The sequence below is a fragment of the Ovis canadensis genome, chromosome 11 (genome assembly GCF_042477335.2).
Source record: "Ovis canadensis isolate MfBH-ARS-UI-01 breed Bighorn chromosome 11, ARS-UI_OviCan_v2, whole genome shotgun sequence".
Lineage (NCBI taxonomy): Eukaryota > Metazoa > Chordata > Mammalia > Artiodactyla > Bovidae > Ovis > Ovis canadensis.
Genome location: NC_091255.1, coordinates 58,224,239 through 58,245,934, shown reverse-complemented (window position 1 = coordinate 58,245,934; position 21,696 = coordinate 58,224,239). Strand labels below are relative to the sequence as shown.

The window sequence follows — 21,696 nt, the reverse complement described above, 5'->3', positions numbered from 1 at the left end:
CACAAAGAGTCGGACATGACTGAGCGAGTGGACTGACTGATATTTTTCTACCTTTTTATTGTTTCATACAGAATTATTAATCCATTTGGAATTTCTTTTGTTATAGGTTATATAACAGATTTTTTTTTCCCCTCTTGTAACTAAATTCATCATTTTACAAACATTTCCCTTTTCCTTTATTAATTTAAAAACACACAATAAGTTCTTACACAAAGTAGGGTTGTCACGTCACCTGTGCTGTTTCACTCTTGGGCCAGGTGCCGTGTGGTAGCAGTACCGGTGAGCGGTGTGTCCGTCCCACCAGTGTTTTGCACGTTGTCCCCCTGGTAGGTCTGGTCCTGTTGTTAGAAGGTTTTGCTGCTCACTCTCTGGCACTTACCTTTCTAGAGAAGGAAAAGGCGGCGGGGGCGGGGAGTCTCTGAAAACACTTGAATGTGTTTTCTGGGCTCCACATTGACAGTGGATGTAAGTTGTGATGTAAGTTTTCCTAAAAAGTAAGGAAGCAGAGGATTCAGAGATCTTTCAGTGTGTGCAGAAGGGTCTTTTTCTGGGCGTTACATCTGTGGTGTAGATGTTTTCCATTTTTGCTTATCTGTACTTTAGGACCTCTGCTGCCAACGTTACATTTTTGGTAAGAAAAAAAAAAAATCTACTTGCTTAAATCTTTCAAAGGAGCCCTGGGTGTTTTACTGTGATTTGGCTACTTACCTTGTATGATTTTGCCTAGGATTGGGAGTCAGCCACTGCAGGATGTGCACAGAACCTTGGGCTCCTGCTGACTCCGCAGGCGAGCGGGTGGAGGAAGCACGGAGTGTGGCCCCAAGTGGCCAGCGCCGTGACTTGTGTCTCTGAGCAGGGCTTTGGGTCCCAGCCGGGCTGCCTGTCGGCCCTGTGGGCCACTCTGCCTGTACCCTTGCCTGTCCCGAGGGCTGCCCCACTGCGAATGCTGTGCCTGCCCACGTGGTGTGGTGCATGCCTGCTGGCGTGGTATGGTGCTTGGCGGCTGGCTGTTGTCTTCAGCCTGTGGGCTGATTGGAGGTCAGGCTGAGGATCAGATCACTATGGGTGTAGCCCTCATCCTATCCGCACCCTCCCCCTCATCAAAGGGCTTTAAACCGGGCCAAGGACATTGAGATGTGTATATATCACCAATTATCCATTTTAGGTGATCCCCCTGAAGTGCAGATTTTGTGAAATTTGTGGCCCCTCTTCCCAGACCCACCGAAACAAGACATCTTGAGGGTGTGGCATGTGAGTTTTCCTTGGTAACCAGCCTCCTAAAGTTTGGTAAATCCTTGGTGACCGTGTCTCTGGGTGTGTGCCCTGTTGGGGGTGGCGGAAGACGGTAATGGCAGCTTTGTTTTTTTTGACCCAGAGACCTTCCACGTGGCTGCAGTATAATTCTAGTGCTGGGTAGTGGTGGCTGAGAGAAGAGGGGCCTGTGGGGGGTGGCTGGGGGGCTTCTGGTCAGGATGAGAGGGTCCTGCAGGGTGCAGAGGACGGTGCTGGGCTTGCCAAATGCTGCTCCTGGGGCGAGTGTGACCTGGCGTGTTTCCGTGGTATTGGTGCCCAGGCACTCTGCTCCTGGCAGAGTGAGCAGTCCTCACAGGTCACCTCCCTGTGCTGTCCCTGGGCCTCCTGTCCTCCCCTCAGCTCTTTCCTCCTTGTTTGCCTGCTTCCTGTGTTTCTGCCCCCAGACTGCAGGCTCCCCTGGAGGATGGGGGCTCGGCCTCAGTCCTGGAGCCGGGGGACAGGCGTGTGTGCTGGTTGGAGAGGAGCGAAGGGGGCCCAGGCTTCAGTGTGGGAGCCTGAGGCTGGCTGCTGGCCCAGATCAGCGTGCAAGAGGGTAGGCAAGCGCCAGCACGTGGGGAGGGCTGCGCTGAGCACGCACCTGTGATGGGAACAGTGGGGCCGTGGACACGGCCGGTGCTCCACGTGGGGCTCTGCAGCAGCCAGAGAGGATGGGGAACGAGTCCTGAGGCAGGTGCGGAGCGGAGATCGCAGGTGGCAGTGCGGAGTCCCATGGGGAAGGGATGCCAAGTCGGGCCAAAGAGTGGCCATTGCTGGGCTCGGGTGAAGGTGGGCCTGTGGTTCACGGGGCCTTGGGATGAGCAGGGGCTCAGGAGGCAGGAGCTGGGAGGGGAGGGACTGTGTGAAACTCCAGAGAGGTGGTGGTGGGAATCGCCACCCGAGGGCCAGGGTCTTCATTGGAGAGTGGTGGTAGGCCAGGAAAGGGTGGGCTCTTGTCAGCCGAGGCCAGGTTTGAGCTGTCACTACCTGTCTGTTCCCTTCCGGCAGGTTTGTCACGCGGCCTGACGTCAAGCAGAAGAAGATGGCGAGTTTCCTGGACTGGAGCCTGTGCACTTTGGCCCGCTCCTCCTTCCAGACCATCGAGGGGGTCATCGCCATGGACGGGACGCTGCAGGCCCTGGTAAAATGAACACTGCCCCAGTGGGGCTTCAGCAGTCTGGGGTTGTGGGAACGGCAGGGACAAGCCCTGTTTAATCCCTTGGTTTCATTGTGAAGTGGCTGGAGCACAGGAGACATTGAATCCCGACACGATGATCAACTCGATTTCTTTCCTCTGCTGCTTTGCGCTGGGCCCTGGGACCCAGGGCTGGCCCTGTGCTGTTGACGATCGACTTTCTGCCCAGGTGAAGGGGATGGACTGGTGATGCTGTGCGTCGCCGCCAGGGGGCACTGGTGCCTACAGAGCAGAGCCAGGGCCAGTGGGCGGGCAGGGGAGTGTCCTCCCCGGGCTTCCTGCTGCTTAGACATGTTACAGAGGAAAATGGTTAGAACCAGCGTGAAGGGAACAAGGCAGGTGATCTGGAATTTGTTCTTGTTCAGATGCCCTGGGTGTTCGCACCACGTGCAGACCGGACCCGCACCCTTTCCTGGCTCTTTGCTCGTCTTGTGGGACTTTTTCTAGTGTAGGCGGGGAGGAAAGGTTAGTTTAAATTCTTCAAGGGAGGGGATGCTGCCGCACCTGAAGCTCTGGGGTCGTGGCTCCCTTCCCTGGGCCCTGTGGTCCTTGCAGTGGGCGACTTTGTCCTTGTCTCTGAAGCTGGAGGGCCCAGGGCCCGCTTAGAGGAGAGCAGGGTGTTTTGGGCTGTGTTTAAACGGGGGCATTTGTGCCGTGACTCAGTGTGATGTCATCTTCTTGGGTGTCCTCCCATCTTCTCTCTTTGGCAGTGGCAGGTTCTGACAGTGTAGGAGGCGAGAGGGCCTGGGGAAAGTGGGGCTGATGGCGTGATAGCCCAGGGCAGAGGGTCAGGAGGTGGGAGAAGCAGAGGACAGCACTCTGCCCTGCCTCTTCCACTCCGAGAATGTTCTCTCATCTGTGTCTTTTCATTCACAGTGTCTTCAGGAAGGACTGTCATTTAAATGATGAGACTATCTCGACATTTAAAAAAAAACAAAACACCAAAAACCTTGAAAAATAAAACCTATCCTGAATTCCTGTAGTCTGTTGAGGTGATGTCTGTTTTTTCATGTGTCCTTTTATTCTGTAAATAAATGTAATATGTTATTACAATGGTTTTTAATAAGTTGAGATATAATTTGCATAGTACACCCTTTAAAGTTCAGTGATTATTTTGTACATGCACAAGATACAACTGTCACCATTGTGTAATTCCAGAATACTCTGATCACCCCAAAAGGAAACCCCACACACATGAGCAGCACCTCCTCATCCGTCGCCCCCAGCACCCCCAGTTCCTGGCAGCTAGTGGCCTACTTTCTGTCTCTCTGGCTTTGCTTATCGAGGACGTTTCATACAAGTGGAGTCGTGTACAGTGTGACCTTTTGAATCTGGCTTCTTTGGCATCGTGTTCCCGCAGGACTTCCACGTTGTAGCCTGTCAGTGCTTCCTTCCTTAATGCTCCATTGTAGTTACTCAGAATTCTGAGATACTCTCAATAAGGCTGATCTGAAAACTCCTGTGTAAGATTTTGTTTGAGCATATATTTTCCGCTTCCTTGCTACAGTAGTAGCAGTAGATTTTTTTAAGTGTAACAATTTATACTTCCTGTGTTTCTGAGGCCTTCTAGAAACTTTTTATGGCAGACCCACCTGTCATATTGACGAAACATGGGTATCAGCTTGTGGCTGCAGGCAACTCTCGTTCCAGCCACCTGTGTGGGGAGGTGCTTCAGGAGGACTCTGCTTTGTTGGGGGTTGGTGCTGGGGGAGGCTGGCCGAGAACGGTGCTGAGCGTGGAGCAGAGGGGAGGGAGTGGTCCTAGTCACCAGGCTCTCGCTGCAGGGTTCCTGGGTGGGCGTGTGCAGCGCATCGAGTCCTGGTGAAGAATGGGGTGAATAGGGCTGAGATGGTTTATTTGAAGGTTTGAGTGTAAGTGGATTCTTAGTTTTTTGGGGTGAGTCACATTGAGAAGTCTTAGGTCATAGAGAAACAAGGGTCTGATGAACGCCGCTGAGCCTGTCAGTCCACTTGGGCCTGCAGGGTAGGCCCGTCTGGACATGGGTGCCGCTTCCTGACTCACGTTTGTCCTGCTTTAGACCTCTTCCGCCTAGTCTGGAATCTGTGTCCTTGATAGGCTCCTGGGGTCTCCTGGCAGTGCCCCCTGGCCTGGAAGCCACCCCTCCTGAGGCCGTTGCTGCATCCGGGTCAGGGCACCTGGGCTGTGGGTGCCTCCTCTGCGGGGCTGGAGCCAGCGGTGACCACCCCCTGGGGCCTGCAGCTGGCGGGGCCTCTGTGGCCCTCGCCCAGAATTGGTGGCGGTGGGCTTTAGTGCTCAGGCCACCAGCGAGCGGTCCTGTGGCCTCCTCCAACTCAAGTCCTCGGGATGCTGGGGCCTCTTGGCTTGAGAAGGTCATGGGGTCACTTCCTGCCCAGTTTCTGCTGTGGCTGGGCCCAGAGGTCCTTTCTTTCTTTTTTTTTGAACATTTTTGATCCTCTCACTGCTTGTTTCTAGGTTGTTCCCAAGTTCTGCTCCTTCTTCCCGCGTGGGGCACAGGTGTTGGCGAGCCCGCTGCTGCCCTCCTGCCCCTTCACTGGCCTCAAGTGGGGAAGGGCTTTATACCGGGAGGCCTCCCCGTTTTACACTCAGGAGGAGTGAAGGCCTGTTGTGTCTTCCTCCTGAGGAGTAAAGTGATTTTCTCAAAGCCTTAGCAAAGTTGAACCTCACGTCCCTGCCCCCGTGTTGGCCCAGAGGAGGAAGCCCTGCAGGCCGAGGTGCTTTGGCAGCCACGCCCTGGTGCTCTCTGGGGAGATGTGCCCTCGGCGAGGGTATTGCCTGCTTCGAGAGTTCTGCCAGGGGAGGTGGCCCTGCTGTGCTCCCGGGGGCAGGCCCATCTCTTCTGCAGCCTCAGAAGCCCGGTGGTTCCTCTGGAGAAAAAAAAACAAAGCCCTAGGGTCTCCCTGGAATCATGTGCCTTCTTTCCTTTCTTTTGAAGGAGAAATCTGGTCTAATTGCTGCTGCTGCCGCTGCCTGCCTGGGCAGGAGGAAGCAGTGTTGGTGCTGAGCTCTCCCGGGCAGGAGCGGTTTCGCCATGAGCTCGTCAGACCTGAACGGGGAGGCTCGGCGTCCGCTGTGCATGACGAAACCTGCAGGTGTGCTGCGCTTCAGGATTCCATCTGCCTCCTTTGATGCACTTGGCTTCACTCTATCCACCTGCTCATTAGTGTGGGTTAGGCGAAACAGGTGGACTTGTAACAAGTACCGTCGAAACTGGGGCTTGATTTTTATTTCCCTAGAAGCATATTCCTCTTGCAGCAGTGATTTTTTTTTTTTTTTAAACTCTTGTGGGAGGGAAACAAGTATCTGGCGGCTTCATGTCATTGGAAGGCCCCTTAATTCTATCTCTTTGAAACATTCTTTGGTTTAGGCCCTCCTTAAGCATTAGGATTAGTGGAAATCTAGGAAATTCAAGGAAAGGAAACACAGTATTGAAAATGGAGGCTGGTGGCCATTTGGACTTGCTGCAGTCTGCTCGCACCGGCAGCTGTGCCCGCCTCACCCTGGCCCTGCAGGTTCACAGACCGACGGGTGGCTCTCTGTGCGCCCTGCCCTGCCACTCTGTGACCCCCGCCCTGGCACTGGACAGGGGTGCTCTGTCCTCTTTGCCAGCGTCTGGGGTGTATCCCCCCTTCACAGTGAGGCTTCTTCTGTCCGTTCTATCACTGTCAGAAGTACACCTTGTTAAAGGGTGAAACAGTCACAACATGAAAAGCCAGGGAGGTGGAGAGAAGGCGCTGGCTCACTCAGAACCTTTCTCATGAGGGTGTGATGCCTGTCCGTCCAGGGTTCTTTGGAAACAGCACCCAGTGGTTTCATTTAAGGTGTTTGGCCAGAGGACAGACGAACCTGCTTGGGATTTTAGTCACAGCACTTGCCTGGAGCAAGGTTCTGGGTGGAGGGATGTGGGGTAAGAACCCTTTGAACGTGGCCGTTTTCAGGGTGTGCACGTCTGTGAAAGGTTCCTGTGTTGTCGTCAGATTCAGCAGAAATAAGGCACCTTCAGTTTCCCCCTGTGTCTGAGACGTGGAGCAGCCAACTCCGAGGCCGCTTTCGTCTCACGTGACTCATTGTTTTCTGCGCGGCGGGCGGCCCAGTGCACGGGTTTTGTTAGAACACGCACGGTGTGAGGCTGGCCTCCGTTTCCCGGCGGCCTGGTTTGTACACCTGCTGTGTGGTGGGGTGACGTGTCCTGCAGGACAGGTGCGCCCTCGCCGGCGGCCCAGCTTGGGCCCACGCTTGCAGGGGAAGGGACTCGGCCATCGCCGCGCCCCCCCGCCCCCCCGACGCTTGAATGAGAGACAACACAGAGCTCGGTGCCCTGTGGGAGACAGACGCAGACTGTCTGGCCAATGTCCCTCCACCCAGGTGGGCGGTGCCCCGCCTCGAAGCCCCCACCCACCCGGCTGCCTGGCCAGCCTCCCCTGCCCTCCAGCGCGCTGTCTGTGCCTGAGTCTCCCTGACCTTCGTCCCTGGTTTCTGTCCTCGCTCCCAGAGCTCCGGCTCTGCTCACCTCTGGTGCTTCAGGCTCCACAGCTCAAGGCAGTGTCTGCCATGCTGTGGCTTTGCCCTTCTCCCGCCCGAGTTCTGAGTGCTGCCCCGTAGCAGAGGAGGGTGCCGGCCGGCGCTGTCTGTGCCCCCCAGGCCAGGTCCAGTGCCGAGCCCCACGGCAGGGACGTGGCGTGAGGTGTCTCCCTGGCCCAGCCCTCCTTTACTCCATGCTGGCTGCCCCCGCCGCCTCCCCCCAGCCTCCACCCAGGTCCTCGCCTCAAGCGTGGGTGTCTGCCCGCTGCTGCCCGCCCTCCACTCGGCGGCCCACCCTGTCTTGAGGGTCCTTCTGGGCAGGGGCGCTGCCTCTGGGTGTTCTGCGTCCCATGCTCGTTTCTGCTGCCCACGTGGCCTGCCCCGTCAAAGCCCTTCGGTTCAGTAGGCTCAGCTCTGCCCGTCTGGTCCCAGGCGAGGCTCTTCTCCCCTTTCTCCTCGTGTCTCCCTCCTCGTGTCTCCCTCCTGCACATAGTCCTGTCTTCCTGCTGGGCTCGGCTCCCGAGCTCGGCCCCTGCCCCTTCCTGCGTCCTAGCCAGCTCTGCTTGGGACTGCTCTCTGGGGAGCATGGCCCCTCCTCTGACCTCTGCGCTAGGAGCTGTGCAGGCTCCATGTTGATCGTTTCTCAGTTTCTGGGATCGGGGTCGTGTGTTTAGTATCCTTTGTATGTCGTGTGTTGGCCAATAGTTTGTGCAGTCAGTAGTTTTGGTACTCGTCAGTCGACTGAGAGTCTGTTTTCATCTGAGGAATCTTTAGCAGTAAAGTCAGTGGTCCTATTGAGGCCCGTTTGGGAGGGATCGGAAGTCCGCTGGTGTGGCTCTGCCCCCAAGACTGTCCCTCTGGTCTTTCCCATCCTCGGGGTTTAGCTTCCCAGTGTGGAGGTCGAGGTGCAGCAGCATCTTTACTGCTCTTCAGATTGATTCTGATCCTTTTAAGGGCAGAGCTTTGAGCTTCTTTAGCTTCATGGTATTTGAAATTCATGTATTAGGGGTGGTGGAAAGCCTGCCTGTGCCTTTGTGTGGCTGCTTGTGGTTTGTGGTGTCTGACCAGGCTTTGTCGGGGTGGCTGGGCCAGGTGAGAGCCACCTGAGTAGCTTCCCAGTCGTCTGCCCCCTGCTTGGAAAAACGGCTCCTCCGGGTGGTGAGGCCAGAGGTGGCCCAAGTGCTCGGGTCTGGGGAGGGGTCATTTAAATGGGACCATCAAAGTGCAGCTTGCTGTTAGGATCCTGACCTCTTCATGTTCTGCTCAGAGCGGTTGAGAAAGCTCGGCGGCTAATAAGGTGGTAGAATGCATCGTCACAAGCAGGTTGACGTCTGAAGACAGGAGGGCATGGTTGTCCGGTGTCCTCTGAGCTCTTGTGCGGCCTCCTTTTCCAGGTGGGACGCTGGAAGCTGTGGTCAGGGGCTGGGGTGGGGCTCCATCTGCCTGCCTGTGAAGGTGTGTGTTTATGGTTGGGATTTCACCGTTAGGTTAGGGAAAGATTGAACACACAGCGGGAAGATAAAGCTAGATGTGATTGTTTTGATTGTTTAAACATTTCTTTATAACTGTTAAGTATTATTTACATATTTATGTACTTAAAATCCTTTTAAGTTTACTTGATGTATTAATAAATGTGTTTTATCAGAATTGTAATTTTTCATTCTGGGTTTTAGCCAATAATAGTCAGCTGTTGATCCCAACCATTGAAAGCTCAACTTCAGCAATTAGAATTTTTCCATAGTTGAGGAAGTTTTTTTCTTTTCCCTTTAATGTATGTAGCCCTGAGGACGTGGAGAAGGCAACGGCAACCCACTCCAGTACTCTTGCCTGGCAAATCCCATGGATGGAGGAGCCTGGTGGGCTGCAGTCCATGGGGTCACTAGGAGTTGGACACGACTGAGCGAATTCACTTTCATGCATTGGAGAAGGAAATGGCAACCCACTCCAGTGTTCTTGCCTGGAGGATCCCAGGGACGGGGGAGCCTGGTGGGCTGCCGTCTATGGGGTCGCACAGAGTCGGACATGACTGAAGCGACTTAGCAGCAGCAGCAGCAGCCCTGAGGACACAGAGCAGGCACACTCTGAGGGGAGCAGCTGCCCGCTGCCTCTTGAAGCTGGAGGCGCCTCTGGGCGGGCTGGCTTGCCCTCCCCTCCCTCGGGCCGGTCCCTCTGCGTGGCCGCTGGGCGTGGCCTCCAGGTCAGCTCTCCTCTGTATTTCTTCGTTCTCCCTCATCTAGTTTCAGCTTGCTTTGATTTCTTAGGGAGATGACGGCACCTTTCATGTCCCTCCCTCCCCTTTTATTTTTGCAAGCCTCCAGGTGTGTGTGTGTATGTCAGGGTGGGCGAATGGAGGGTGGTGGAAGAGGGGTGGTGGTGAGGTTTCTTCTCTGACCTGTTGGGGGGGTCCCGGAGTGTGAGTTAAGAGAATCCCTCTGTACAGTGCCTTTGGGTTTACTTGAAGGGTGCTCAGCAATTAGCCTTTGTTGCCTTCCATGGAAGGTTTGGCCCTGCTTGGGCTCTGTGGCTCCCACGAGGACCATTGGTCAAGCTCTGAGTGGCAGCCAGCCTGGAACTGAAGTGTTGGTGCCGATGGTCCTTTCTGATCACGTGTTGTCCCCTTTGTGTGTGCACATCAGGAACAGTGGTACTGGGGCCCGATGCCCTCCTCAGCCTGGAAACTCAGCTCCTGGACTCAGGAGCACAGAACGGGGGAGGCTGCCCTTCCTGGCCCCGTGCCGTCTGCTGGCGATGTCCCGTCTTCTGAGGGACGGGGAATGGGCTGTCGTGCAGCCAGGTGTCCCGCAGTGCTCCTCAGCTCGCAGGATAGTTCTTGGGGACTCATAGCACCCCTGAGCCACATGGCATGGGCCCCTTTCTCCCGGAGCCTGGGATGGAGCTGCTTTTCTTGGCCTTGACTCGGTGGTGCCTTCAGGGGCCTCAGACCAGCATCTCCTGCTCGGCAGCCAGGCAGACTTGCTTCCAGCAGCTGACAGCCTGTGATTTACGGCTAGAGAACATGCCCTGGGGAGGGAAGCTGGTTGCACAGCGGGCAGAAGAGCCGGCTTGGGTGGGTGGTGACTGGAAGGTGTGGTGGTTGAGAGCGATTACTGAGAAATGCGTGTGTTTGCACCTTGTGCTGTGCCGGTTTCTGGAAGAGCCCGAGCAGTCACCTCGCCTCAGACGTGCGTGCTGCATGGTCTTGCCTCTGTGTGGAGTGACTGCCTCAGTGGTCTGCAGTGGGCGCGTGTCTTATGCGTCCGTGAGAAGTGGGGCACCCTCCCCATTTAGTGGCTTGGCTGATGGCTCCTCCTGACCATCTAAAGGCCGGACGGTTTCTGTGGGCCACTTCCTCCCCTTGCTGAGGGTCACCGTCCTCTGCGCACACTGGGTTGGACCGTGTGTTTTCAGGAGGGAAGGCCGGTGAAGACGGCCCCGTTTCCTGTGGAAAAGCAAAGCAGCCAATAAAACCAAAGCCCTGGCCTCTGGTTCTTGGTCCTGTTCACCCCTTCTGTGCTTCTGAGTGCACTCACGGGAGAATCCATAACTCCTGTGACCCTTCTCTTCGCGTGTACAGAGTCCGCCCGGTGACAGCTGTGGAGCTGGTCTGGGGCCAGGAGTAAGGAGAGGGCAGGCCTCACTGCACACCCATTGCTGTCCCTCACCTGCCTCGCATCCCTCCAGCTCTACCATGGCCTCCCCGGGAAGCCAGGCCAGGCCCTCGCATGGGACCCAGACAGCTCACACCCCAACAGTAAAGCTTATGGGACAAATGCACAGCCCCTAAACTGCTGAGCTCGTCACCAAGTATAGAATAAAGATGTGTTTTCAAAGGGGTCTCCTCGTTCCCTACCCCCTAATGTGCTGAGGATTCTCCACGCATGTTGTACACAATACGTTTGCTAGAATTTGTTATGAAGCCATGTGGGCCTGGGGTTTTCTTTCTGGAAAGATTGTGCAGTACTAATTAATTTTTTTTTTTGTTTTGTTACATAATCCAGGTCCATTCAGATTTTCTGTTTTAAGTCATTTCTGCTAATTTGGAATCTCATAGTTTGTCACTTTCCTTTGAGTTGTCTTACTTGTTGCCATAAAGTTTACAAAATTCCTTGGTTATCCTTTTGGTTTCTGTGGACTCTTGGGAAGTCCTTGAATTCCTGACGTTATGGATGCATGTTATATGTGTTAGTGTGCACCTGTGTGTGTATATTAAAATACACAACCACACACACTTGTGTTGTTGAACTGTTTTAAATCACTCCACTGCCTCTAAATACTTCAGTGGGTATTCCACATAATCAGCGGGCTGTTTTTGAGGACTGATTTTTAAAACAAAAATTTTTCCCCCACATGGTAATAATTCTGTTTTGTAACTTATGTTTTAACTGGAGGAAAATTGCTTTTCAGTATTGTGTTGATTTCTGCCGAAAGTGGAAGTTGCTCAGTCATGTCCGACTCTTTGCAACCCCATGAACTATACAGTCCATGGAATTCTCCAGGCCAGAATACTAGAGTGGGTAGCCTTTCCCGAATCCAGGGGCTCTTCCCAACTCAGGGATTGAACCCAGGTCTCCCGGTATGCAGGCGGATTCTTTACCAGCTGAGCCACAAGCAAAGCCCAAGAACACTGGAGTGGGTAGCCTATCCCTTCTCCAGCAGATTTTCCTGACCCAGGAATCAAACTGGGGTCCCCTGCATTGCAGGTGGATTCTTTGCCAACTGAGCTATCAGGGAAGCTTCTGCCATACAGCAATGCAAATTAGCCATAATTAATACATATATCACCTCCCTCCCCTCTCTGCATCCACCATGTCTAGATCATCACAGAGTGCCAGACTGGGATCCCTATGTTCTCACTAGCTATCTTATATGTATCAATATATATGTTGGTATATGTGTGTGTGTGTATATATCTCCACATGTATATGTAGCATGCATGCCTGCTAAATTGCTTCAGTCACGTCTAACTCTTTGTGACCCTATGGACTGTAGCCCACCAGGCTCCTCTGTCCATGGGATTCTCCAGGCAAGAATGCTGGAGCGGGTTGCCATTCCCTTCTCGTATATGTAGATATGTGTGTTGATGCTACTTTCCCCGTTCTGTCCCGCACTCGCCTTCTCCCACTGTGTCCACTGGTCTGTTCTCCATATGTCTGTCTTATCCCTTCCCTGCAAAAAATGGTTCTTCAGTACCATTTTTCTAGATTCCATATATATGCGTTAGTATAGGAGATTTTTCTTTCTGAATTCCTTCCCTTTAACAGGTTCATCTACCTCACTAGAACTGGCTCAGATTTGTCCTTTTTCATGCCCACATCGGAGAAGGCAATGGCACCCCACTCCAGTACTCTTGCCTGGAAAATCCCATGGACGGAGGAGCCTGGTAGGCTGCAGTCCATGGGGTCGCTAAGGGTCGGACACGACTGAGTGACTTCACTTTCACTTTTCACTTTCATGCATTGGAGAAGTAAATGGCAACCCACTCCAGTGTTCTTGCCTGGAGAACCCCAGGGACAGGGGAGCCTGGTGGGCTGCCGTCTATGGGGTCGCACGGAGTTGGACATGACTGAAGTGACTTAGCAGCAGCAGCATGCCCAAATGGTAGTACTTCTGATGGTAGAAGCCCTTGGAAGAGAAGGGAGGGTGGGCACTTTGAGTTCAGTGGTGCCCAGCATGCATTCGTGTCTGCTAACCTGGCTGTGTCTGCCCGCCCTGCCGCCCTGTGTGGCGGGGTCTCCACTCTTGCCACCCGGGCTCGGTGTGGAGCTTGGAGGGCAGGGTTCAGAGCTGTCGGTGGTTCTGGTGCTTCAGAAGTTGAGACAGAAGGTCTTCCTGGTGGTATTTTCTGCTTCACCTCCTAGAGCTGTTGGCGCGCTAGGGTGTGCTTCATGGTTTTAGAAAATTTCGGCAAAATTTGTGTTAGCAGTTATTCTTATACCAAGACATTTATTTGTGTTCTGAAGTGTATAATTGCTATCACCTTGAAAGTCGATTGAGACCTGAGTGGTTTTCCTAACTTTGTGCTTGTCGTGTTGTGGTTTTCATAACCTAGTGGCTCCGGTTCTTTGTGTGCAGCGGCACTGGCCGTGGGGATGGCCTTATGCTCCGAGGACAGAGGGGAGGTGGTGTGTGACCACGGTGCACTGGCGCCATGACCTGGGCTGGGCCAGCCCTGAGCACCCCTTCCCCCCAGCCCTGCTCTGCTTGGAGGAGAAGCCGGACCCTCAGTGAGGCCCCATCCTTGGCCGGGCACTCTGTCCTGGTTTGTACGTGAGGCACTTCAGAGCTGAGACCACCATGGCCAGGTTATTGTTGCGAACCCTGACATTTAGTTCTTTAAAGTTAGCAGTATCTAACAGTGGTGTGTCCTGTGAGCCTTATTGTTGGGGTCTGAACTGTCTGGGTCCCATGTGAAGAGCTGGCCTGGCTCCCTGGGGAGGCCAAGGTAGAGCTGGAGGGATGCGAGGCAGGTGAGGGCTGGCAGTGGGCTTCGAGGTGTGGCCTGCCCTCTCCTTACTCCTGGTCCCAGACTAGATCCGCGGCCACCAGCTTGGGCCTCTGTCCTTCTGAGCCAGTCCACTGGGCCTGTCCTGGCAGTCTGGGTGGGAGGCTGACGGCTGGCATTGAGAGGGTTGCTCTTGTGGCCGCTGCTGCTGGAGCAGGGTGCAGAGTGCTATGCCTGGGGCCGTGGGTGGCTCGCCTGGGGGCTTCCACATCCTGTTGAGACTCATCCGGCTGCTGGATGGTTTCCTCCTTCCTTTCCACAGAGCCACCTCCCTGACAGCTTCCAAAGTTCAACAGGAAGAAGCTCGGGGATCTGGGTGACTTTCCCACTTGTCATAAATGCAGATTGTAAAGGCAAAGATTTCAAGTGTTTGGGGAGTGGTTTACCAGTCCTGAAATGGGTATATTTCAGATGTGACCTGTGGATGTCTGGGGGTCCTTGTCCATTTATAGTGTGTGTCACGGAGGAGCGAAGTGCCCTGAACTTCCCAGTCTGATGGCTGGCTCATGGTTTTGGGGTTGCCTTGATGGGAAGAGAAGGGCAGAAAGTGCAGAGGAGCGCGTGACTTCTGCCGGGGGGCTTTGCAGCAGAGGTGCAGAGCAGGGTTGGTGTGGCGAGGATGTTTTCCCACGTGCTGGGACATGGTGGTGGAGCTGTCGGCTGCTGGCTAGGAGGTTCCTTGGTGCTTTGAGTACTGGGATGTCTTGGGCCTGTGGGTCTGAGCCCCTGTGTGCCTGCCTTGGTGCGTCCAGGGCTCTCGGGTGGTCAGTCTCCACATGAAACGCCGCTGACTAAGTGTCACCCTCTTCATCTCAACTCAGTGTAGCTCGTTGGCCGGCAGGACCTGGTATTGGGGGACAGGGTCCAGGGAAGTCAGGCCCATGCACCTTCAGATGGTCTAAGAAGTAGTCTCCTGTGCCAGTTAAAAGCTATTCCTGAAGGAGGAGTTCCTTAGCTGTTTTCTTAAAGGTGCTCAGCTTTAGAGCTCTTTGTTTAAGGGCTTGGGTACCTGTGTGAATTACCACAAGTCTTGCAGACTTGCTTCCCTGGTGGCTGAGATGGTAAAGAATCCGTCTGCAATGCAGGAGACCTGGGTTCGATCCCTGGGTTGGGAAGATCCCCTGGAGAAGGAAATGGCAACCCATTCCAATGTTCTTGCCTGGAGAAGTCCATGGACAGAGGAGCTTGGTGGGCTACAGTCCATGGGGCCGCAGAGAGTAGGACACGACTGAGTGACTAACACTTTCTCTGTGCAGACTTGAAACCAGAGGGTAAAATTTCAGGTTGAGGACTTCAGGGTTTTGATGGCCTGCTGGCCCCACGTGGGTGCGATGCAGGAGGGGCCCTTTCTCCTTTGCTGACTCAGGTTGAGGATGAGTTTGTGGGAGGCTTACCTTTGTGTGGGATAATTCAACCTGTAGTTCTTATCCTTTGTTACCTTCAGTTACACGCCGTTCCTGGAACCTGGTGCGATTTTTTCCTCCTTACAGGCCAGTGCCCTTACTTCAACACCGGCATGCGTCAGTGAGCCCCACCTCAGGCTGCGTCCCTGGTTTATGCTGCCCACTTGGAAGATTTTCAGTCTCGTAATTTCTTTCTTGTATAGCAAATTTTGTTACTCATGGCGAGTGTTTAGGATAAAAATTTTGGAAGATTGCAACTAGTTGTTTTGATAATTTATGTTTTAAATTTGTAAAGGTTTTTGTGATATTTTAATAGTTTTTTTTTTTTTTTTAGGCACAAATATTTAAACATGGAAAACGTGAAGACTGTTTACCCTACGGTAAGATTTATTTGTAAGTGAGGATGTGTTTGTGACATGAGTTTGCCCAAATTCTGATCAAATGTGTCTCACTAAGTTTATTCATAGGCACGAAAGTTTGTGGCTTGCTGTATTTGGATGTTGTCATAGTTTTTTTTTTTTTTTTTTTTTGGGTCTTCTCTGTGTGTGTATGTGTGTGCGTGTATGTGTGAATAATCTAAGTCTGGCCTCAGGCCTTGTACGGGAGGAGGTCTGGGTTCCTGATTGACAGGTCTCGATCCTGGGGACTTGGAATGTAGACCTAGCCCTGAGGTCTTCAGCTCACTTCTTGGGAGCCCAGCTGCATTCTTGCTGGCACCATGGCTACATCATGTGCCCTTTTCGTCTCATTCTCTTAATTTTAGATTAAACTTCAGCTTATGAAAACCTATATAGTCATTCTTGCTGCGGGAAAGCTTACTACCTGGAACAAGAGAAATTTCTTAGTCTGTGTGTTAGAAGATGCGTGGATCAGATTTGGGCAGTAGAGTCTGTTTATTTCTTGACATTTTCATCATGGGACATTTCATATACACAACAGAGGAGACACTGGTATAGCGGGCGCTCATGTTTCTATCACAAGCTTCAGGTTTTTGATGCATGGGCATCCTGTTTCATCCATGCTTCCCCTCACACACCTTCCCCCCCGCCCCGGACACCCTGTCTTCCCACTGGCATCTGTTCACTCTTTTAAGAAACATAATCTTGATGTCACGGTCACACCTGAGAACGTGAGCAGTTGACACTCAGCATCATCGTGTTTGTCCTCAACAGCCTTGCACATGCAGACCCCGACTCCATCTTGAGTTACCATCAGTTGTACCCAGGCTGGTCACTGTATGACGTTTGGGTCTTTTGGGGAGTTACCCAGAAGCCATCACAACTTGGCTTGAAAACCGCCCTGCTCTTGTCTCAACACGAAACATGGTCTTGTGTGCTCTCCTCGCCTCCGCCTTCTCCGATGCTCTCCTTATTACCCTGACCAGCCTTAGTGGCAGGGGGCCTGATCACACTGCTCCCCTGGTTGTGGAGATCCCTCCTTGTTCCTACAGCCTCACACCGAAGTCTGTCTGCGTGGTCCTCGTGGCCCTTAGTGTGTGCTCCACCCACCATGCACGCACCCAGCCCCTCTGCTCAAGTTGCTTCTCCCTCCCTGGGCTCCTCTGCATTCCACCTCTGGATGCCTGGTGGAGCAGGTCCAGCTCCAATGCACTTAGTAAATGACATGAGGTGAAGGGGTCTGCTCTGTGAAGCAGAGCTCAAGGGGTACAGCGTAGACGTAGGCCTTTGCACTGACTTGGAGGAGGGGGGCCCGGGAAGTGTCTGGCTTTGATGTTGTGCATGTCAGGTGGGGTTGGTGGGTTCGGGAGATCACACAAACCCTCCCAGCAAACTGAGCAGGGTGTTCTGTGTTTGCAGCTGCCACTGTTCTCCAGTGCCTGGACAGCTGCAGGCTCCCTGACAGCAACCAGACCTTGCTCCGGAAGCTGGGGGTGAAGCTCGTGCAGCGGCTGGGCCTGACCTTCCTGAAGCCCCGGGTGGCCGGATGGAGGTTGGTGGACGGAGCGGTGACCGTGCAGCCAGGGTGTCTGGAGGCTGGTGTGGGGCCCAGGGCTTCAGGCTGCTGGGCACAGTGGGCTAATCATGTGTCCTCCTGCTTCCATTCTTTTTCCCCAGTCCCAAGAGCATTTCTGATTTTGAAAGGAACAGCTTTTCTTTGGGTAATTTTCTGACTTCACATCTTCCAGGTAGAATTTTGAAGTGGGGCTGATGAGAGGGAAAGCTTGCCCCTCGTTCTGAAAGTGCCTGTCCTAGTGTAGGGCAGCGTCACTGGCGGGTAACACCGCAGGGGAGGCTCTGTTCTGGTCCTTTCAGTCCGGGTTTCAGGCTCACTCCTCAGGGTTTACTCAGAGCTGTCTCTTTCTGAGGATGGAAAAGATGTCTTAGTGGTCCAAGTGGGTCCCGTGGAAACAGCTTGTTCTGTTGTGCCGGGGTACTACATTTTTAACAGTCTTCAGTATTTTTTTAGAATTAATTTACTTTATTTGGAGGCTACTTTACAAGATTGGAGTGGTTTTTGCCATACGTTGTCATGAATCAGCCATGGGTGTACATGTGTTCCCCATCCTGAACCCCCCCTCCCACCCAGTCTTCAGTTTTATTTCAAGTATTAATATGTGTGTTTTGGGAGGAATTATTTGATTATGAAGAATCATTGATTATGTTTCCAGTTATAGGAAATTGCAGAGAAGTGTGTTATATATTAGGGATGTTTTACTAAAATGCCTTTTGAGTATTCTGCATATTGTAAGTATGTTCTGTAAGTTGTTTATGAAACTAATGTTAGTGTCTTCTTTCCAGATGCTGTAAAAGATTAACATTCTGTACTGTGTCAGCGTTCCCCTGAGAAACAGAACCAGTGTAGGAGTGGGTGTGTGTGTATGTGTGTTAAGAGACACAAGGAATTGGCTTGTGGTTGTGAGTGTCCAGATCTGGTAGGCTTAGAGACGCAGGAGGCGCTGACGTTTCAGTCTGAGTCTGAAGGCAGGAAGAATCCCTCACTGAGGGGAGAGTGATCCAGGCTGTGGTCCCCGGCCTTCCCCGGACTGGGCAAGGCCCACCACACTGGGGAGAGCAAGCTGCTTTACTCAGCCCACAAGGTAAACGTTCATCTCACCTAGAGTCACCCACAGAGACACACCCAGAATAACCTTTGGACAAATATCTGGGCCCTGTGACCCGGCCAGCTTGGCACATTTGAGTGAACCGCCGCAAGTACTCTAGGCGTTCACTCGGGAAGCAGAGGAATTCAGCATCACACTTCCGTTGTTCAGGCTGTACCTCCCTGGACACTGAGTGTGATCATTAAACGTGGTGGCTTCGGTCTTCTGTCGTGTTGTTTGCTTTCTCTCTCTTCCATCTTTCTTTTCATTTTATCCCCTCTGATGCACTTTCACGGTCTCTTGTAGATTCATTCCCTTTTTGGTGTTCGTCCCCTTAGGAGGAGTGAGTCTGTCTGGCAGGCGGGTAACTGGCTGCACTGCCCCTCTTGGTGACTTGCTGTCTGCGTGGGCCTGGTCAGTACCTCCCAGTGGGATGCGGCCCTTGCTCCTGCAGCAGCCGCTCGTGTCTACGTGTGGCCTTTCAGTCCCCCCTACTGGACCCACCCTTCAGTGACTGCCTGGTGGTACATGGGTACCTCTGGATTCTGGCTCTTGGCCTCTTACCTGCTCTCTGATGGCATGTCTGGATCTGAACGTGCCTCACAGTTGCCTGAGGATTCAGGGAGACGTATGCAGAATTTGGGGGGCTTTCTCAGGTCCCCTTCCTCTAGTGTCTGTCCCCACTTAGTAGCCATCTCGTCACAATTTTTTTTTCCTGCCCATCAGGACAGTGGCTCTCCGCTTGGGCTCTGCTTTCCTGTGCTGTGGTTTAGAAAGTTCATCTGGGAGGAAGCAGAGGGGAACAGTGGGTGCGCCTGAGGGCTTCTCTGCCGTGAGGGCTTGGAGCCTTGCCGTGGGTATCTTGTGCCTGCCAGCGCTGCTTTATACACTTTGTCTAGGTCTGTGGTTAAGGCGGGAGGGAGAGTCCAGTGGCAGCCTTTCTGGTCTCTGGTTGCTGGACAGTGATGAGGACTTTGCCTGTGAGGTGGTGAGCACATGTCCTCACTGGAGGAGAGCAGCGGCAGAGTCGGCAGTTGTCACCACGTGCCTGCTGCTTGCTGGCGCTTCATGAACACAGTCCTATGGCACCTGTGACCTTCTCCCTGATTCAGTTGCCTGTCGCTGCTCTGATTCTTTTGCATTTTTTCCCCCAGCCCAGGCAGTTGTCAGACACCCTCTGGGTGACCTGCAGTGTGGACTCAGTTCTGAGTCTGTGTCCGCGGAGACGGCACCGGATCCCACAGATGAAGGGCTCAGCCCCCACGACTGTCTCTCCCACCTCAACCCCGCCCCTCACTGGTTGCAAGTCCCATTTGTCACCTGTGCTTCTGACAGTTGGGCTGCTGGTTGGGAGTTCCCACTACCCCCTTGTTGGGTTTGATAATTTGCTAGAGTGGCTCACAGAGCTCAGAAATATTGTATTTACGAGATTATTGGTTTGTTGCAAAAGGCTCAGGAATAATCAAGTGGAAGAGATGCCGAGGGCAGGGCTCAGGGAGAGGGCATGGGGCTTCCGTGGGTTTTACTGGAAGCCTCATTGCATAGTCATGGTTGATTCTGTCACTGGCCATTGGTGGTTGATTGACCTTCCATCCTGGGAACTGCCCCATGGAATCTGAGGCCTCAAGGCCACAGCTAACAGTGTCCAGGTTGCCTCTATCTCCAAAGCCCCAGTTATCTCTTACCGGACTTGGCCTTAGGCTACGGCCCCTAGTCCATGCTGTAACTCAGCCTGTCACCGTTTATGCCGCAGGCCCTGTCCTGAGATAGAGGTGCCCCAGAGTCAGGCCCAAGCGTGCCTGCCCGGCTTCCAGGAAGGGAGGCGGTGTTCATGGGCCTGCTCTGCACAGGCCCTGGTCTGAGTGCTTTGTGCACATGCTCCCATCTGGCCTCATTTTACAGACAGGGAAACTGAGGCAACCAGAGGTTTGGGGACTGTGCTGTGGGACCCTTCACAGCGCCGTGGGAGATAATCCTGGTGACCTCAGTTTGTGGAGGAGGGGGGTGTGGTGGGCAGGAAGTAGTGAGAGCCATTCAGGAGCGGGCTCTGTGGGAGCTGGAGAGGACCAGCTGTGGCCCCTGGGGTGCGGAGAGCAGTGTCTGGCCCAGGGGCGGGGTGGGACTATACTCAGCTGGGACCTGGAGGCGGAGCCTATGGAAATAGGGTCAAGACCACTGGGCTCGAGCACGCCTTTCCTGCCATCTCGGTCGCGCACATGTTTTTGAGGTCAGCCCTCAGACACGTGAGGGTTTCTGAGTCCTCTAGAGGGTGAATCTGTTCTGAAGCTCAGATGAGGTGGTTATCTTTCTTTGACAGTCCATGCTGGCAACTGTTATTGCTCCGTTTCCTCCTGTCCATCCCATCCCTGGAAAGCACATGGAATTTTCACAGTGATGTTATTCATAAATTGCCGATTCAGTTGGGATTTTCTAGCTCCAAGGTGTCCCAGTGGGTCTGAGGTTCATTTGCTCCTTGCAGGTACCAGCGGGGCTGCCGCTCCTTGGCCGAGAGCTTACAGCATTCCATTCAGAATCCCAAAGAGCCCATGACACAGGCTGAGACCCCCGACAGCGACGGAGAGGATGACGTCCCCGCGGAGGTGGAGAGTGTGATCGGTGAGTGCGGGCCGCCTCATCTCCACCTGCAGGGCACCCAGTTTGACCTCTGGTCTTTGCAGGGCAGGAGGAGAGGCTGGGGGTTCCTGCACCCGCAGTCCCTGTTGCCCTCTGACGCGGCCTAGGTTGCTGTGGTCAGGGTGCGCGTGTGTGTACACCGCCACAGGCTCCGTCGTGCCTCTCTGTCCACTTCTGTGCTGCCTCTGCTCTCCAGCAGGGCCTCCACTGACTGGCCTGCAAGGCCCGTCGTGCTCACGAGGCCTCTGTGCAGCCTCTCCTAGTGGCTGACCGTTCCCAAGACCCGGTCCCCAGGAGAACTGCTCTCTGCAGCCTCCAGCAGGCACTTGTTTTTTCTGGGCCGCCTCCCTCTCTCGTGCTCTCCGCCCAGTGCCTGTGAGGATGGGTGGATGTGCTTTTTAGGAGCTATGGCAGAAGTTGGTCTTAAATGATGATTTGAAAACACACAGGAAGAAACGTCCTTTTCTTGTGATTAGACTTAAGGCTCTCCCTGTAATTCCCTTCATGGTACTGTTTGGAGTGGCGTGCAGGGTGGGTTACCTTACAGCTGGGAACTGAGAGCTCAGCTCGAATTCCGGGTGCTTCCATGCGGCTCACAGACTGGCCTTCCTGTGTTCTTCCAGAGCAGCTGCTGGTTGGGCTGAAGGACAAGGACACGATCGTGCGGTGGTCTGCGGCCAAAGGGTAGGTGCCTGATTCAGGCCGGGGCTGGGCTAGGGGCTGGCAGCTTATTCCCCAGATGCTTGTCAGTCTGCTGGGTCTTCTTAATCATGAAGAGCTTCTTGTGCAATTTGATAGCTGTGGGCAGCTCTGAGAGTTTTAAAGGGTAGACTGATTTTTTTTTTTTCCTAATTTATATTTATTGCTTTATGTCCTAATTTTCAAGAACATTGCTGAGGTTGGTCAGCAGCTCCTTCGTTTTCTTGCATTTTTGGCTGGAGTGAGCCACATTTGCCTTTTTTTAACCTTCAGGTGTTCCTTTCCTTACTCGTCCATGTCCTCATCACCGTGACCCTCACTTCCTGCCCCCATGGCCAGGGGTACACCCCTCATGTAGAAAGGGGTGCTGCACAGCCCCACTTAATCCCAG

At 53.6% G+C, this 21,696-nt stretch overlaps 1 protein-coding gene across 4 annotated transcripts in view; it reads left to right on the top strand.

Moving 5' to 3' along the window:
- The window catches only part of TBCD (tubulin folding cofactor D), a 142,485-nt gene that overhangs the window by 18,934 nt on the left and 101,855 nt on the right, over window positions 1–21,696 (top strand). For all 4 annotated transcript variants that reach the window (XR_011246826.1, XM_069541844.1, XM_069541845.1 and 1 more), the window contains 5 exons: window positions 2,299–2,431; window positions 15,246–15,291; window positions 16,729–16,861; window positions 20,452–20,588; window positions 21,230–21,290. Coding sequence is in view for 3 of the 4 variants with exons in the window: in XM_069541844.1 (XP_069397945.1) it covers window positions 2,299–2,431; window positions 15,246–15,291; window positions 16,729–16,861; window positions 20,452–20,588; window positions 21,230–21,290 (510 nt within the window). In the remaining variant the exon portion in view is untranslated. The remainder of the gene's footprint in view (window positions 1–2,298; window positions 2,432–15,245; window positions 15,292–16,728; window positions 16,862–20,451; window positions 20,589–21,229; window positions 21,291–21,696) is intronic.